At 42.0% G+C, this 16,744-nt stretch overlaps 2 protein-coding genes across 2 annotated transcripts in view; one reads left to right on the forward strand and one right to left on the reverse strand.

Moving 5' to 3' along the window:
• LOC127633040 (chemokine-like protein TAFA-1) overlaps positions 1–16,744 on the forward strand; it is a 588,934-nt gene that overhangs the window by 500,233 nt on the left and 71,957 nt on the right. The window lies entirely within an intron of this gene.
• Positions 1–16,744, reverse strand: part of LOC127633033 (cadherin-4-like) — a 389,224-nt gene that overhangs the window by 13,550 nt on the left and 358,930 nt on the right. The window contains exon 11 of the mRNA XM_052111894.1: positions 15,305–15,558. Within this exon, the coding sequence (XP_051967854.1) occupies positions 15,305–15,558 (254 nt within the window). The remainder of the gene's footprint in view (positions 1–15,304; positions 15,559–16,744) is intronic.

Genomic DNA, 16,744 nt, shown 5'->3' on the forward strand with positions numbered 1-16,744 from the left:
GTCTGATTTTGATTTCACAAGTATAACTGCTCTGAGCAACATGAGGCCAAATATGATCTAATGATTCTCTTATATGAGCAGCACCCCATCTCCACCACCGCAAAGATTAGGCTACTGTTTGTAAAATTATTATATGAATAAAAATAATGTAATACTTTTCAAAATTAAGTATTTGCAATTATTTTGAACTTGTTCAATGGAAACAGGCTGTTATTAAGTTTGAATATGGGATATGATGATTTTGAAGCCATAGATTATTATTTACTATTTATATAATTGTGGGTTTAAAATGTAAGCAGTAAAGATTCATATTGCATATCTGATGATAGTTTACATTTTTATATGCCACATTTCTGAGGCTTTAGATGTGTGTTAAGCATGTGAGGATGTGTATTATCAACCTGTTAAATGTCTGACATAATCATAGAGGCGTTATGTTCCCGTGTTGTCTGCCCCGTGTTTTCTGTTTCACATGTCACTTATCACGCTCCATGTCACGTTTTCCTTGTTGTCCACACCGTGTTTCACTGTCTGTGTATAACTACATTTCCCATGTTCCCCGGCCCTCATCACCACTGTCACAGCGTTATTGTCCGCACCTGTTTGTGATTTTGTTATTACCTTGTCTGTCTATTTAAACCCGCCTGTTTTCCCTTTCCTTTGTCGTTCGTTGACGTTTCATGTTCATACCGATGTTCTCTCGTTGTTCTCTCTCTGTTCCCCTTGTTCGTTCGAGGATACCCCTGCCCTTCGTGGATGTTCGCTGTATGTCCTACCAGCTGTGTGTTATATTGTGTTTGAGTTTGATTTTCTTCCAATCGTGGACTTTTCATTTGTTCCTGTGTTTTTATTCACTTATCGCTGTAAATAAAGCCGCACTTAGATCCAACCTCCCGTCTGCCTTCTCCTGATTTCCCCTCACCCGTAACAAGAGGCCTATTGAAACTATTAAAAATAGTTCAGAGAGCATAATTTATTCCATATATATCACTTTATAATAACTTTTAATAACATTATTAACAAAACACACATTCTAACATTATATAACGCTTAAAGATAATTAAAACTGCCGCACTGAAAGCAGCTGCTCAAAAGAACACCCTTAGCCTATTGTGGCTTATAGACCTTAGTCACAGTAGACACTTCTTTTTTTTTTATTATTATGCAAACAAAGAATGTGACAGTATTTACATGTAACAAATACAAAATAACCAAGGAAAACAAACATACATTCATACATACCAATATTTGTATTTAACTAGGTTTAATATTAATCTGTATTGTTACCTCTTCCCAATCCCAATCCCCCCCAATCATATGTGGATGTAAATGGAGGTGTATCGTTGTGGTTATTTTCAGACAAAGAAGGTCAGCAGATCCATGTCTGTTGGAAGGTAATGAGAGATGACCAAGAGGGGTGTAATTCTAGAGTATTGTTTTGAATGGAAGTGGACAAGTTTTCCATGGAGATGTAACCTATTAGTAAGTTTTTCCAAGATGCAATATGTATGGTGTTCCTTGATTTCCAGTTCATGAGAATAGTTTTCTTGGCGATAGTTAATGCCACTAGGAGTAATTGACTGTTTGTGTTGTTTAAATTGATGATAGATATGTCACCTAGTATACAGAGTGCGGGAGACATTTATTCAGTGATTATTTCCCAAAAAGTTTAACTGGGGTGCAATGCCAAATGGCATGAACATAGGTGTCTGTGTAATTTTGAGTGCAATGTGAGCAGGTTTCTGAGGTAAATCCCATTTTAAACAACTTCCGTCCAGTTAGGTGAAATCTACGAAGTACTTTATAAGTTGCAGGTTGGCATTTTTTGTCATGAAGTAGATATTTTTTGCACATTTGTGTCCAGAAATCAGCATCGAGAGCAATGGATAAGTCTGATTCCCATTTAGCATTTGGTAGGCTTAATGTGTTGTCTGATTTTTATATTATTCTATATATTTTGGAGAGGATATATTAATTAGCTCTGAGATTAGAGGGGAAAGGTCTAAGTTAATTGTCCGAGTGTCGATTATTGATTGGATAGATGACATCAGCAAGTGCATTGATGATGTCACTTTCTCAAAGACCATCACCACACGCTCCAACCAGAAGCCGTGAATGACTGCGGAGGTGCGCACGCTGCTGAGGTCCCGAGACTCCACCTCAGAGCAGGCGATAAGGCAGCCCTAAGAACAGCTAGGGCCAAACTGTCACGGGCAATCAGAGAGGCAAAGCGCGCACACGCCCAGAGAATCCACAGTCACTTCCAGGACAGCGGTGACACGCGGCACATGTGGCAGGGCATCTAGGCCATCACCAACTACAGGACAACATCAGTTGCCTGTGACAAAGATGCCTCCCTTCCAGATGCGCTAAACGACTTCTACGCTCGGTTTGAAGTGCAGAACGACGTTATGGCGAGGAAGACCACCCCTCCTCCCAACGACCAGGTGCTCTGTCTTACCACGGCAGATGTGAGGAAAACTCTACGTAGAGTCAACCCACGGAAGGCTGCTGGACCAGACAACATTCCTGGCAGAGTGCTCAGAGGATGTGCAGACCAGCTAGCAGATGTTCTTACCGACATCTTCAACATCTCTCTGAGCAGCGCCGTCGTTCCAACGTGCTTCAAGGCCACCACCATCATCCCCATGCCAAAGAAGTCTTCAGTGTCCTGCCTCAACGACTACCGTCCCGTCGCACTTACACCCATCATCATGAAGTGCTTCGAGAGGCTCGTTATGAGGCACATTAAGACCCAGCTGCCCCCCTCACTAGACCCACTGCAGTTTGCGTATCGTCCAAACCGTTCAACGGACGATGCCATCGCCACAACCCTCCATCTGGCCCTCGCCCACCTAGACAATAAGGACTCATACGTTCGAATGCTGTTCATAGATTTCAGCTCAGCATTCAACACAATCATTCCCCAGCACCTGATTGGAAAGCTGAACTTACTGGGCCTGGACACCTCCCTCTGCAACTGGATCCTGGACTTCCTGACTGGGAGACCTCAGTCAGTCCGGATCGGGAACAGCATCTCCACCACCACCACACTGAGCACTGGGGCCCCCCAGGGCTGTGTGTTCAGTCCACTGCTGTTCACTCTGCTGACTCATGACTGTGCAGCAATGGACAGCTCGAACCATATCATCAAGTTCGCCGATGACACGACCGTGGTGGGTCTCATCAGCAAGAACGACGAGTCAGCATACAGAGAGGAGGTGCAGCGGCTGACGGACTGGTGTAGAGCCAACAACCTGTCCCTGAATGTCGACAAAACAAAAGAGATGGTTGTTGACTTTAGGAGAGCACAAGGTGAACACACTCCGCTGAACATCGACGGCTCCTCTGTGGAGATCATCAAGAGCACCAAATTCCTTGGTGTTCACCTGGTGGAGAACCTCACCTGGTCCCTCAACACCAGCTCTATCACCAAGAAAGCCCAGCAGCGTATCTACTTTCTTCGAAGGCTGAGGAAAGCACATCTCCCACCCCCCATCCTCACTACATTCTATAGAGGGACTATTGAGAGCATCCTGAGCAGCTGCATCACTGCCTGGTTTGGGACTTGCACCGTTTCGGACCGCAAAACCCTGCAGAGGATAGTGAGGACAGCTAGAAGATCATTGGGGTCTCTCTTCCCTCCATTAAAGACATTTACAAAAAACACTGTATCCGCAAAGCAACCAGCATTGTGTACGACCCCACACACCCCTCAGACAAACTCTTTATCCTCCTGCCGTCTGGCAAGAGGTACCGAAGCATTCGGGCCCTCACGGCCAGACTGTGTAACAGCTTCTTCCCCCAAGCCATCAGACTCCTCAATACTCAGAGACTAGTTTGACACACACACACACACGTGTCCTGAGTTGCACTTTAATTACTGTCACTTTATAACTGTCTGCTACCTAAATAACTGCTATGTGCATAGAACACTATCTTATAGTATGTTATGTTTACATTTTTAGAAACTGTCATCTTTTTGCACTACTGTGTACTGGTCGGCGCTGCACTGTGTCTGTTGTCCTGTTCATTGTCTGAAATTTGTTGTACTGTCCCGTACTTTTTGCACATGTTTGCACGTGCACTTTATATAGGTATATATGTATATATATATATATATAGGTATTTTATATAGGTATTTTATTTCGTTGTGTAGTCTCATGTGGTCCTTTGTTGGTCCTTTGTTGTTTTATGTAGCACCATGGTCCTGGAGGAATGTTGTCTCGTTTTGCTGTGTACTGTACTAAACTGTATATGGTTGAAACGACAATAAAAACCACTTGACTTGACTTGACTTGATTTGATTTGTAGGTATTCTAAAAATAATTTACTCCCGATGCTGTTTTTCGGGACCAAGTGGGAAAAAGAGACCAGGTTATTATAATGAGGATATGTTGAAATTGTGTGATGCCCTTTTCTGCCCATGTGTGTAAGTTAAGTGGCTTTTTGTTAACTGTAACATCGGGGTTATTCCAAATGGGTGTGTATTTAGATGGTGCAAGAGGGGTGCTTGTAATCTGATGAAATTTCCACCAGGCTGTCAGAGCTGCTGCTATTCTTGGCATTTTAAAACAGGAGGGTTTTTTGATTGTCTGACTGTAGAAGGGTAAGTCTGAAATGTGAATGTCTTTACAAATTGTTTGTTCAACATCTAACCATATGTTTTCTGATGGGTTAGGATGAATCCATTTGTATATATTTTGAAGCGGATTGGCCAGAAAGTAATGGTAAAAATTACATGCAACTAGCGCTCCTTGTGTTTTTGGTTTCGGTAGGGTAGTCAGTTTAATTCTTGGGATCTTATTTTTCCAGTAAAATTTGGTAATAATTGAATCTAGAGATTTAAACCATGTGAGGGTGGGTTGTGTTGGAATCATTGAGAATAAATAGTTTAGTTTAGGGAGTATAGTAATTTTAATTACTGATATTCTGCCCATAATGGATAGTGGTAAATTATTCTAGCATTGAAGATCATCATCTATTGATTTCAATAACGGAGTAAAGTTAAGTCCACAGCTCTGACAGCCTGGGGGAAATATTAATGCCTAAATATGTGACGTGATTGGTGCATAGAGGGATAGGTAGTGTCTAGGATGACACATCCAAGCTATTAGAATGTAATGAAAGAATAGAAGATTTACTCCAGTTGATTGAGTATTCGAAATTTTAGAGAATGAATCAATGAGTTTAATCGTTTCTTGTAATGATTAAAATCATCAGCGTAAAGGCTGAGTTTGTGGTGTATATTTAGTGTTTGAATTCCTTTTGATGGATGGATGCTGTTAATGGTTCAATAAAAATGGTAAATAGTGAGGGGGAGAATGGGCATCCTTGTCTAGTCTCCCGGTGCAGTGTAAAGCTAATTGATGTGAGTCCCAACGGTACCCACGGTACCTTTCATCCCTTTCATTTTCATTCAATAACCGGTCTCTTTCATGCATGTTGAGCTGACGAGGTCATGGAGGGCACCTTTCACTGCCCGCAATCGATCTCCTCACTCATCCGCTCACTACCCTCGATGGCGGTGCAGCCCACGGGTACTCTGAAATCCCTCAGGTGGACAGAGCAGTTCCGATCCACCTATGTCCAGAAAACGCCGCCACTTGGCAGGATCACCTGGTGCTCCCCTCCAAGGCCTGTAGGATGACGTTGTCACTGTCACTGACAACTCACGTTGCCAAAGCCTACATCGCCACTGGACAGGCCGCCTCCGCCCTGCATGCCATGGCCCTCCTGCAGGTTCACCAGGCCAAGGCACTCAAAGATCTGCAATTCGGTAGTCCTGACACCGACGTGTTGCAGGAACTGCGCTCTGCGACCGTCCTCACCCTCCGGGCCACAAAGTTCACAGCGCGGACACTCGGGCAGGCTATGGCCACCCTAGTGGTCCAGGAACATCACTTTGGGCTGTGGTACCAACATTCTGAATAAAAGAGTGATTTCCTAATTTCTTGGGTCATCTGGCCTGCAAATCCCCCAGCCACACACCGGCAGTTCCGGCACCCACGACTGCTGCCCCGCGGCTGGCCGGAACTGACGAGTCTAGAGGACGCCTACACGGGACCTCCTCCTCGGTCATTAATCCGCCCCCTGTCGGGTGTGCGGAGTGAGGTAAATGCTTCGAGCCTTCTCTCAGCACCAAAGCCTCGGGATGCACTTTTGCCTCCCGATGCGACACTACCTGGTCCGCTCCGCTGTGAAGCTTCGCCAGGTACATGTCACGACCAGCTCGTTTAAAGCCGTAACATAAAAGAGCAATCAGACAACAAAGTCTAATCAATTCAAATGGTTTTATTTTAATAAAAAAAGGGATAATGAAGGAAAAAGAAACAGTTAACAAACAATATAACTGTTACAAAGTCTTTGTGCTACGTGATATAAGAAAAGGAAAACTAGAAACGTGTCAATTAGATCTTACATACTGAAACCAGCCACTCCTAAGAAAAACTATCCCACAGAGAGTCTCTTCCCCAAATAACCCACAACATTCTTATATACTTTTACTAATGATCAATTAACATGGGGAGAACCAATCAAAAACTCCCGCTATGCTCAAATAGAATCAAGAGGAGACTCAGGGTCTTCATACCTCCCACTCCAAAAGGAGGTTCCCTAAAGAACCGACAAAAGAAAAAAAAACATTGCACACATACAAAACAACCATTTAAATATGAATGTACAATAGCATTGATACTTATCTCCATAAACCCACTCCATTTCGCTCTCAGAATTCTGGGCCCTAGGACATCAGAGAGAAAATAAAAGGAGAGAAAGGAGGAAAGGGAAAAAAGAAAAGATACCCAACACTAATGGGACATCTTACCCTCCATTCGATCTAAGAATGTCAATGGATTATGGTCAGTATATACAATAATAGGACCACAAACCGAACTCAAATAGACCTCAATGATGAACGGCTATAATAAGGGCTAAAGCCTCTTTGTCCACCATAGAATACACTTGCTGGTGACAATTTAATTTTTTTTTTTTACAAATAATTGACTGGATGTTAAATTCCATTAGAATCCTATTGTAAAAGAACAGTGCCAGCATCATAAGCACTAGCATCAACTGTAAGTAGAAAAGGCTTCTCAAAATTAGGAGTAACCAATACAAGAGCATTAGCCAACAGAGATTTGGCATTATCAAAGGAACTTGCCAATAAACTTTCAGGAGGTCAAATTTGCTGACAAATTGTGCAGAGCCAACACGGTCAACACAATCATCAATTCTAGGCAAAGGGTCACAATCAGGTTTTGTCAAGGAATTGAGCTTCCTGTAGTAGGTGCAAAAACGATACAAATTATCGGGTTTACTCACTAAAATACATGGAGAGCTCCAAGAACTAAAACTGGGTACTGCCAAGTCATGAGCAAGTAAATACTCCACTTCTTTCTGGAGTAATTATCTTTTTACAGGGTTTACTCGATATGCATGTTGTTTTACTGGTTGAACCACACCAACATCAATGTCATGCTCAATGACATGAGTTCGAGTCGGAACATCTGAAAATAAAGAGAGAAACAAACGTACTAACTTAATTATATCGGTCTTCTCTGACTCAGACAGATGAGACAAATGGTGAGCCAAGTTAGCAAGAACTTCATAATTATTAAGTTGCCCTTCCACTTCTCCTCGAGAAGGACCTTTCCTCTCCTCTGGATTGTCAGCAATCTCTGCAGATACTTCTGAAACACTTGGATCAACTGTTTCAGTAGTTGTCACAACATCAACAGACAAATAAGGTATTGGAGTCACATAAGGTTTCAGTAAATTAACATGACAAACCTGTTTAATAAATAGTTATTATTAGAATAACACTTCGCAATCATATAAGGTCCAGCAAACCTAGCCTGAAAAGGACTAGTCAAAACATGTAACAACGCCAGCACTTGATCACCAAATTGAAAATTTCTAGACATGAATTTGCGATCAAATAACCTCTGCATCTTTCCCTGAGACTTACCTAATTTTCATAGAGCAATAGCTCTAGCTTCATAGAGTGGATAACGGAAACTACTTACGTAGTCTAAAACATTCTCAGGAGGGTCAGAAGTTGTCCACTCATCTGCCAAGACAGCAATTGGGCCTCTAAAATCCAACTTGTTAGGGCTGAAACCTATGCTCTCCTGTACGACCTTACGAATAGCTAGCAACAACCAAAGAAGTCCTTCCTCCCGGTCACAATCAAGTTCAACACAATAAGACCTCAAATGTGACTTAAGAGTCTGATGGAATCTTTCCAGCTCTCCCTGACTCTGAGGGTGATAAGCACTTGGGATATTGTGTTTAACTTTAATTTGTCGCATGACTGTAGAGAAGTGTCGAGACATAAAGTTCGAGCTCTGATCAGACTGAATGGTTTTTGGGATGCCAAAAATAGACATAAAACTCGTTGAAGCCTTTAAAATAGCTTTGGTAGTAATTGATCTCAGAGGATAAGCTGCAGGATAATGTGTAGACTGACACATTACAGTGAATAAATAAGCATTTCCACCCTTGGATCGCGGTAAAGGACCAACTCAATTGACAATCAGGTGTTTAAAAGCGGTGGTAACTGTAGCAATAGGCTGTAGAGGAGCTAGTGGAACTTTTTGATTTGCCTATCCAGTCATTTGACAAGTATGGCAGGACCGTACATAGTGAATCACATCTCGCTTGATTCTAGGCCAATAACATTTCCTCAGAACTCTATCATATGTTTTTCGTACCCCATATGACCAGCAATGCCCTGGTGTGATAGCTGTAAGATGGCTTGATGAAAATTACGAGGAACCACAATTTGGATCTTAGGATCAAGTGAAAATTCAGAGCTCATGGGTTGTGGTTTATAAAGCAATCCATCTTGGAGGAAGTATAAGGGAGACGAAATTTTGTCTCCCACTTCACAAGCTAAAGAGAAACATTTTACAAGAGTATCATCCGCCTGCTGTGCTTTAATAAGGTTATCTCAAGTCACACTATAAAGTGGAGATAAAGAACAAGTGTCAACATGGTCATCACAAATAAATGGACTTTCAAATATGGAATCAGACTAATCCGTCTTATGATCATCAACAGACTGCAACTCATGCACAAGGATCACATCTTCAACTTCAGTACACACAGTCCTAGGTTCTGGCTAAGAGTAATTTGCAGATGCAATAAAAGTATCACAAAGAACACTTTCTGTTTCATCTGACATACTTTTCTTAGCCATCACTCGAGTTATTGCCCATGCAGGAAATAAATGAGGACAGTCAGAAGATCCATACAATTTCTCTACAGCAGAAACTACTATAGTTGGAACACCATCGTCTAACATTTCCCCCGGCTAAATCATTGCTGAGTATGAATGTGACACCAGGGACAGGAAGCATAACATGAACTCCAACTACCTCATCGCCTGACACAAGTTTGGAATTAAGCTAAATGCTGTGTAGAGGAACTTCCCATCTCAAGCCCTCTGACCAGTAAATGCGTTCAGACAAGGGCAAAAGTGCTTGCCCGCACCAGTATCACGAAGAATACAATCTGCTTATTAAATTGAGCAGGAGTATGATTCATACTTGATGTAGAAATTAAACCAACAGGTTTAACAACTTTCTCTTTCTTTTTGAGAACAATACAGTCTGACATTTTATGTCCTGGCTTTCTACAATAAAAGCAAACCATCTCACCTTTTGTGCGTGTAACTGAGGTATTGTCAGCAGAATTTGACACAACATTCTGCCGTACAACCATCCTTTTTCTTTTAGCAGAGACACTCAATTTAGACCTACTCAGATAATTTGAGTGACTAACAAAAACTTGATGAGCAAGAACAAATTAATATACAATAAGAGCAGCATCTGACAATTGACTTACTTTATGCTCATTAAGATATAGCAACGGTTATTGGAACACAGTTTTTAAACTCTTCCAAAATAATCAGCTCTCGAAGCTATTCCTTAGTGGTTACATTTACTGAGGTTCACCAGCGGTCAAACAGGTTATCTTTCTCTCTAGCAAACTCAAGATAAGTACTATTTAAATAGCAGACTTAATGATTTCATAGTCACCACTTTGTTGGTGTATTCAGCACTTTGTCAGTGCTGAATAAACTTCCTGTGCTCTCCCTACTAAAACACATTGCAACAGTAAGGTCCAAAACTCTTTAGGCCACTTCAAAGACTGTTGGAAATACTTCTCTACTTCCTTCTCTAAAAACAGCTGCACTAGTCTAATGTTTTTATAAACATCAAAAACAGGTGCAGCAAGCACAGGTTCAACAGATGGCACGTGAATTGGAATTTCAACTGTTTGTGAATTCAGCTCTAACTCAAGTTTCCTCAGCTAAAACTCTCTTTCCTCCCTTTCCTTTTCAAACTGTAACTCCAGTTTACGTACTTCTAATTTCTGTTGTAATTTCTTTATCTCAAAATCATTTTCTAACTCTTTTTCTTTTAGTGCACAAGCATCACGCTCAGCACGAAGTTTATCCGCATCAACACACAACTGTTTCTCTTGCAAAGACATATCACTAAACTTTGCATTCCTGTCAGTATCAAAAAGCGGAGAGACTAAAGTCTCTTAAGAATGAATAACTTGAGCACAGTTTTCATCAGAGTTTCTTTAAGCCTCTTATCATTACTGGTTACCACCACATCAAAACACTCGGCAATCTGCAAAAGCTTTTCCTTTGTACATTTCTCCAATAATATTTCCAAAGGAAATACAAAGAAATCCTCCATTACCAATGATATTTCTGCTAAAAGAGGCAACAGAGCAAACACAACAGCAATACAAACATGTGTGAGAAGCTGCTAAACTAGAGCTTTGGAAATACAAATCCCATCAGCCACTTCGCCAGGGATTGTCACACATACATCCTCCGGGTGCAAATCCCACCTTAGTTATAAGATAATTAAAGACTTAACTACAAGTCATTCCTCACATTATCTACTTACTCGGCAGGCATCACAAACAACACAGATATGGAAATACAACAAATTGTCACCTTAAATGAACTGGAAGACTCCAGTTTCTAACTATAATCAGAACTTACTAAACATTCCTGCTCTTCAAAGGTGTACCGGACTCGGGGCGGCATTAAATGCTGAACTTAAAGCCCGAAGCATACACCCGACAGAGATTTAAAACCTCCATCCAGAATAACATACAAAAATAAGAAAGGCAAAATAACAAACAAAAATAACAAACAGTGCCACAATGGAAGGATTTTAAATCCAGCTGGGGACACTCTAGTCTACTCATTACACAGGTGAATTCACTGAAAACATTATGCATTTACTTACACATGTGGCAATCTCGGACGAGCGTTCAAATTTATGTCATGACCAGCTCATTTAAAGCTGTAACATAAAAGAGGGATCAAACAACAAAGTCTAATCAATTCAAATGATTTTATTTTAATAAAAACAAATACCACAACAACCAATAAACAATAAACATGAGTCTAGCGATAATGAAGTAAAAACAAAGAGTTAACAAACGATAGAACTGTGACAAAGTCTTTGTGCTACGTGATATAAGAAAAGCAAAACTAGAAAAGTGTAAATGAGGTCTTACATACTGAGATTAGACACTCGAGAGAGCATCTCGGAGCATCTCTTTTCTTGACACGGAGTTAGTCTCAGTCTCAATGACAGTGCGTCTCACCAACGAGCGTGTGCAGTCGGTGCTGAAATGCCTCACCTTATTCAAGCCAGGCACAGCGGTTACTCAAAAACAATTCCAGAGGCTCCTGGGGCATATGGCATCATCCGCGGCGGTCGCACCACTGGGGTTGATGCATATGAGACCGCTTCAGCACTGGTTTCAGACTCGAGTCCCGAGATGGCATGGCCCAACGTGTTCTGGTCACCACTGATGCCTCTAAACAGGGTTGGGGCACTGTGTGCAATGAGCAACTTTACGGACTGAAGTGGCGCTTGTTCACAAAGTGGTTCTTCCCGATCTGAAGATCCACAGAGATGCGCAGTTGGGTCAGTGCTCTCATTTCTGCAGGCCAAGTCAAGTCAAGTCAAAATTTATTTCTATAGCACATTTAAAAGCAACAGAGTTGCACCAAAGTGCTGTAAAATTTAAAAGTTTTAGCCAGATAAAAATGTATCTCCTCAAAACAGTCGTAAAGTGCGTCCAAAGGATAACTACTTTCAGTTTTAGCTAGTAGATAAGATTGTGTATCATCAGCATTGCAATGGTAGGAGATCTTATATTTCTCAAAAATGGCACCCAAGGGGAGCATATAAAGTGAAAAGAGAAGAGGGCCCAAAATGGAACATTGGGGGGACACCGCATAATAGGAGAACTGACGAAGAAGAAAACTCCCCAATGCTCACTGAGAAGGTTCTATCTTTGAGGTAAGACACCAACCACTGCAGGGCAACACTCTGAATACCCACAACCTTTTCCAACAGATGTAACAGAATACTGTGATCGATACTATCGAATGCAGCGCTTAAATCTAACAAAACAAGCACTGCATAGGAACCAGTATTGAGAACTTTCAACAGGTCATTGCTGACCTTCAACAGTGCAGTTTCCGTACTGTGCATTGATCTAAAACCCTACTGAAAAGCATCTACAAATTTGGACGTACTGATATAGGAATTCAACTGATGATACACAACTCTCTCTAGGAGCTTTGAAATAAAAGACCACCCTTTGAGCCACTAGAATCAGTGGAGGTCAAAGCCCTCTCCTTGAAGACGGCCCTCCTGATCGCGCTCGCTTCCACCAAGAGGGTTGGGACCTCCAAGCATTCTCTGTCAGTGACACTTGCCTGGAGTTAGGTCCGGCAGACACCCATGTTGACCTAAGACCACGACCGGGCTACGTGCCCAAGGTTCCTACGACCCTTTCCTAGTGAACATGCAAGCGCTGCCCCAGGAGGAGGCAGACTCAGCCTTTTCGTTGCTGTGTCCGGTGCGTGCTTTGCGTACCTATGTGTAATGCAGTGTATAGAGCTTTAGATGTTCTGAGCAGATCTTTGTCTGCTTTGGTGGACAGCGGAAACGGAACGTTGTCTCCAAACAGAGGCTTTCCCACTGGGTCCTTGACACCATCACTTTGGCCTATCACACCCAGGCCCTGCCCACTCCCTTGTGGGCACTCAACGAGAAGAGTGGCATCCAGAGCAGCAGAGCAGCGGGCTGGGCAACACCCAATACCTTTACGATCTTTTACAATCTCTGGGTTGAGTCGATCTCATCCCGTGTTCTCTTAGGTCCGAGCACGTAGAACTCAGGAATGCGGAACGTCTGACTGGGTGTTCCGCTTGCCTTTCCCCTCCACCGAGGTGATCATGTGTGCTCTTTTCGCCCAGGGAGTCCACTAAACTTGCGCTCCCTGGAAGTTCTTTCTCCCTAGCCCTCTAGTCCACGAATTCAGTGGAGGAACTCCCATGCTTGGCACGTCACTTTGTTCCCTTCCTCTGTGATGCAGGGAACCTGAAAATTTTATGACAACTTTTATGGGCCGTTGTGAAGGGTACATGCAGTCTGACGCAGCCTGTTGCTTTGGCATGCAACTTTCTGCCCACACCTGTGTCAGCAGCTCGCATGGCGTGATTGAATAGGGACCCCTAATGTTGCTTCATTCGACACAACGTCAAAATGAGTGACAGATGGGGAACGTCTAGGTTAATGTTGTAACCTCCGTTCCCAGATGGAGGGAACGAGATGTTGGGTCCTCTCGGCCACGACGCTGAACCGAGCCAATGTAATGGCCAAACCTTATTCTCTGCTCCTCAGTGCAAAACTTGAATGAACAGATGCACGATTACCTCCTTATATACCTGTATGTCCGGGGGAAGGACATGCAAATTCTGTCTGCCAAATTCTCATTGGCCTTTTCTCAAGTTCAGAGGTAACCGAGGCCTTCAAGAAAGTCCCCTAGTGTCGCTTCATTCGACATAACGTCTCGTTCCCTCCATCAGGGAATGCAGGTTTCAACAGTAACCTAGACGATTTATGTGATGTCTACTTAGTTGTGGCAGATTGATACTGTTGAGAAATGAATTGATGTCTTTCTGATTTGGGTCATTTTCTGAGCAGTATAATTTACTGTAAAAATTTAGAATTTGCTCAGACTCAGGCATTTGCTTTGATGCGAGAGATTCACGATGAATCATACTAAATGCAAAATGCTGGGCACGAGTGACAAGACCGCTAACCCTCCCAGTCATTGAACGGGCCCCGTCTGTGCATATCCCAACACATTTATCCCATGACATGCCTGCTTCCCTTATATACCATCCAGAACTTCAACGATTGCCTCGCCAGTTGTGTGCTGGAAGAGACCGACAGAAAAGAATGTCCTCCTCAATATTACATTTTTTTATATATCTGACATAGGTAAGCAACTGTGCTAGCCCTGAAACATCAGTTGTCTCATCAAGCTGCGGGGCATAGGACTGGCTTTGCATGATGTTAGCAAGCAATTGCTCCTTAGCGTCACTTGCCATGTCAGATATGAGGCAGATATGAGTGTCGTTAGAAAGGGGGATGTCACCAATCTGTTGTGCGAAATTCTCTCCAAACATGACTTGACAGATATCTTTGGCATCAGGTAAGATTAGCGCCTCGACAATTGTGTGAGGTTTTCCTAATTTAGCAACTGTGTGTTTGCAGATTTGTATTTGAGTGTTGGGTGTTTGGTTTTTAAATGTCACTTCAACTTGTAGCATGGCTTCATGCTATCATTTGCCAGCAAATCTGAGCACATGACACACTGAGGCAGCGGTTCAGCATCTGTTCCAGCCACCGTAAAGCCAAACTGAAGTTTTACACATTGTGTTTTAAACTTCTTCAAAAAGAAAATGCAAAGGGAGAGGGAATGCAGATTTTTTTTTAATGCAGAGCGAGGTTTTACTTTCTTTTTTTTTTCATTTATGGACATTCTACTTGAAAAGCAATAAAATACACTGAGTACCCAAATTATGTCTTTTTCTTGAAAACAATTAGCATTCAATCATAATAGGTGATTGTATAACCCTTGAACTTTTGGTCTTGAGATGTGTCACTTATCTAATGTGTGCTTTAGAGTCATTCAAAGACACTTAACTCTGAATCTTTCATAAAAAAAAATTACATAACATTATTTTAATTAGACTTATATTTAGCTAAAAAATTTCAGGACAAAAATAAGGTTTCAATCACTGAGGTGATGTGTGCAAGTGCACTTGTGTGTGTGTGTGAGTGAGAGTGTAAATGGATTTTGGATTGACAGTTACACAGTCACCCAGTCAGATCGACATCTAGACAGCTTTAAACTGACAGACAAATGCACTTTCTATCATTTAGACATTTCTCTCTACCTGATAGTTTGTTGGATGAAGCGGTCGGGATCCAGTGCAGCGAAGTTTATGAGGGTGGTTTCAGCAGGAACTCCTTCTTCAAAACGGATGATTTTAGAGTTGGATGGGAAGACAGGGGCTTCATTGACATCCAGCACTGTGATAGTAACCCCAGCCGTGGAGGAAAGGGAGGAGGGTATGCCACTGGACAGATGAGCCTGGTTTGAGACCACCACTGTCAGCATAAAGGCTCCATTGCGCTCATAGTCCACAGGCTGCCCGTATGAACAACACACAACAAAACACCCATCAGAGGAGAGAGGCAAAGATATTACAGTTGTTAGGTTCTTTAAATGTTCAAATTGGCAGAGGCAAGAATTTTTTCCTTCACCAGCATTTCTTTTATGCAGTATGGAGAGAATGTGGCACATTCTCAAACTCTAATGGTCAAGGAACACACAAATAGGGTTAATGGAATAGTCAACCCAAAAATGAAAATTCTGTCATTATTTAGTAACCAAAATGTCTCAAACTCACATGCAGAATACAGATTAGCATTTTGCATTGTTAATTCCCAGACAATACCAGCTGAAAGTAACTTAAATAAAAGTATCCCATTTGACTTGCGCATAATTCTCAAAGTCTTCTGAAGGCATACGATCACCGTATGATGAACAGATCGAAATTTAAGTTGTTGTTTACCATAATTATACATCATTGCCTCTTGCACGTCTTGACACCAAACATCATGATTTCATGATACAAGAGCTATGAACAATGAGGTTTACCACATATCATATAAATGTGTTTCCATGTGTTGTCTCTGATGATTCTCCAAGCTTTTTCACACACAGACTGGTGTAGATGTCCTGTAAGGAGGGAAGCTCACCTCCGATGATGTGTCTGGCATATGCATCCACACATGACTTTTTTATTTCAGATACTAACTCTTGTTGTCTCAGTTAAAGAGAGAGTTTGAGTGAAGGTTCCAAAGAGCAAATAAAAAAACAACTAGGCGGTTCAACAATTAATTTACACTCACCTAAAGGATTATTAGGAACACCTGTTCAATGTCTCATTAATGAAATTATCTAATCAACCAATCACATGGCAGTTGCTTCAATGCATTTAGGGGTGTGGTCCTGGTCAAGACAATCTCCTGAACTTCAAACTGAATGTCAGAATGGGAAAGAAAGGTGATTTAAGCAATTTTGAGCGTGGCATGGTTGTTGGTGCCAGACGGGCCGGTCTGAGTATTTCACAATCTGCTCAGTTACAGGGATTTTCACGCACAACCATTTCTAGGGTTTACAAAGAATGATGTGAAAAGGGAAAAACATCCAGTATGCGGCAGTCCTGTGGGCGAAAATGCCTTGTTGATGCTAGAGGTCAGAGGATAATGGGCAGACTAATTCAAGCTGATAGAAGAGCAACTTTGCCTGAAATAACCACTCGTTACAA

This window comes from Xyrauchen texanus, chromosome 39, assembly GCF_025860055.1.
Source record: "Xyrauchen texanus isolate HMW12.3.18 chromosome 39, RBS_HiC_50CHRs, whole genome shotgun sequence".
In the NCBI taxonomy this organism is placed as follows: Eukaryota; Metazoa; Chordata; class Actinopteri; order Cypriniformes; family Catostomidae; genus Xyrauchen; species Xyrauchen texanus.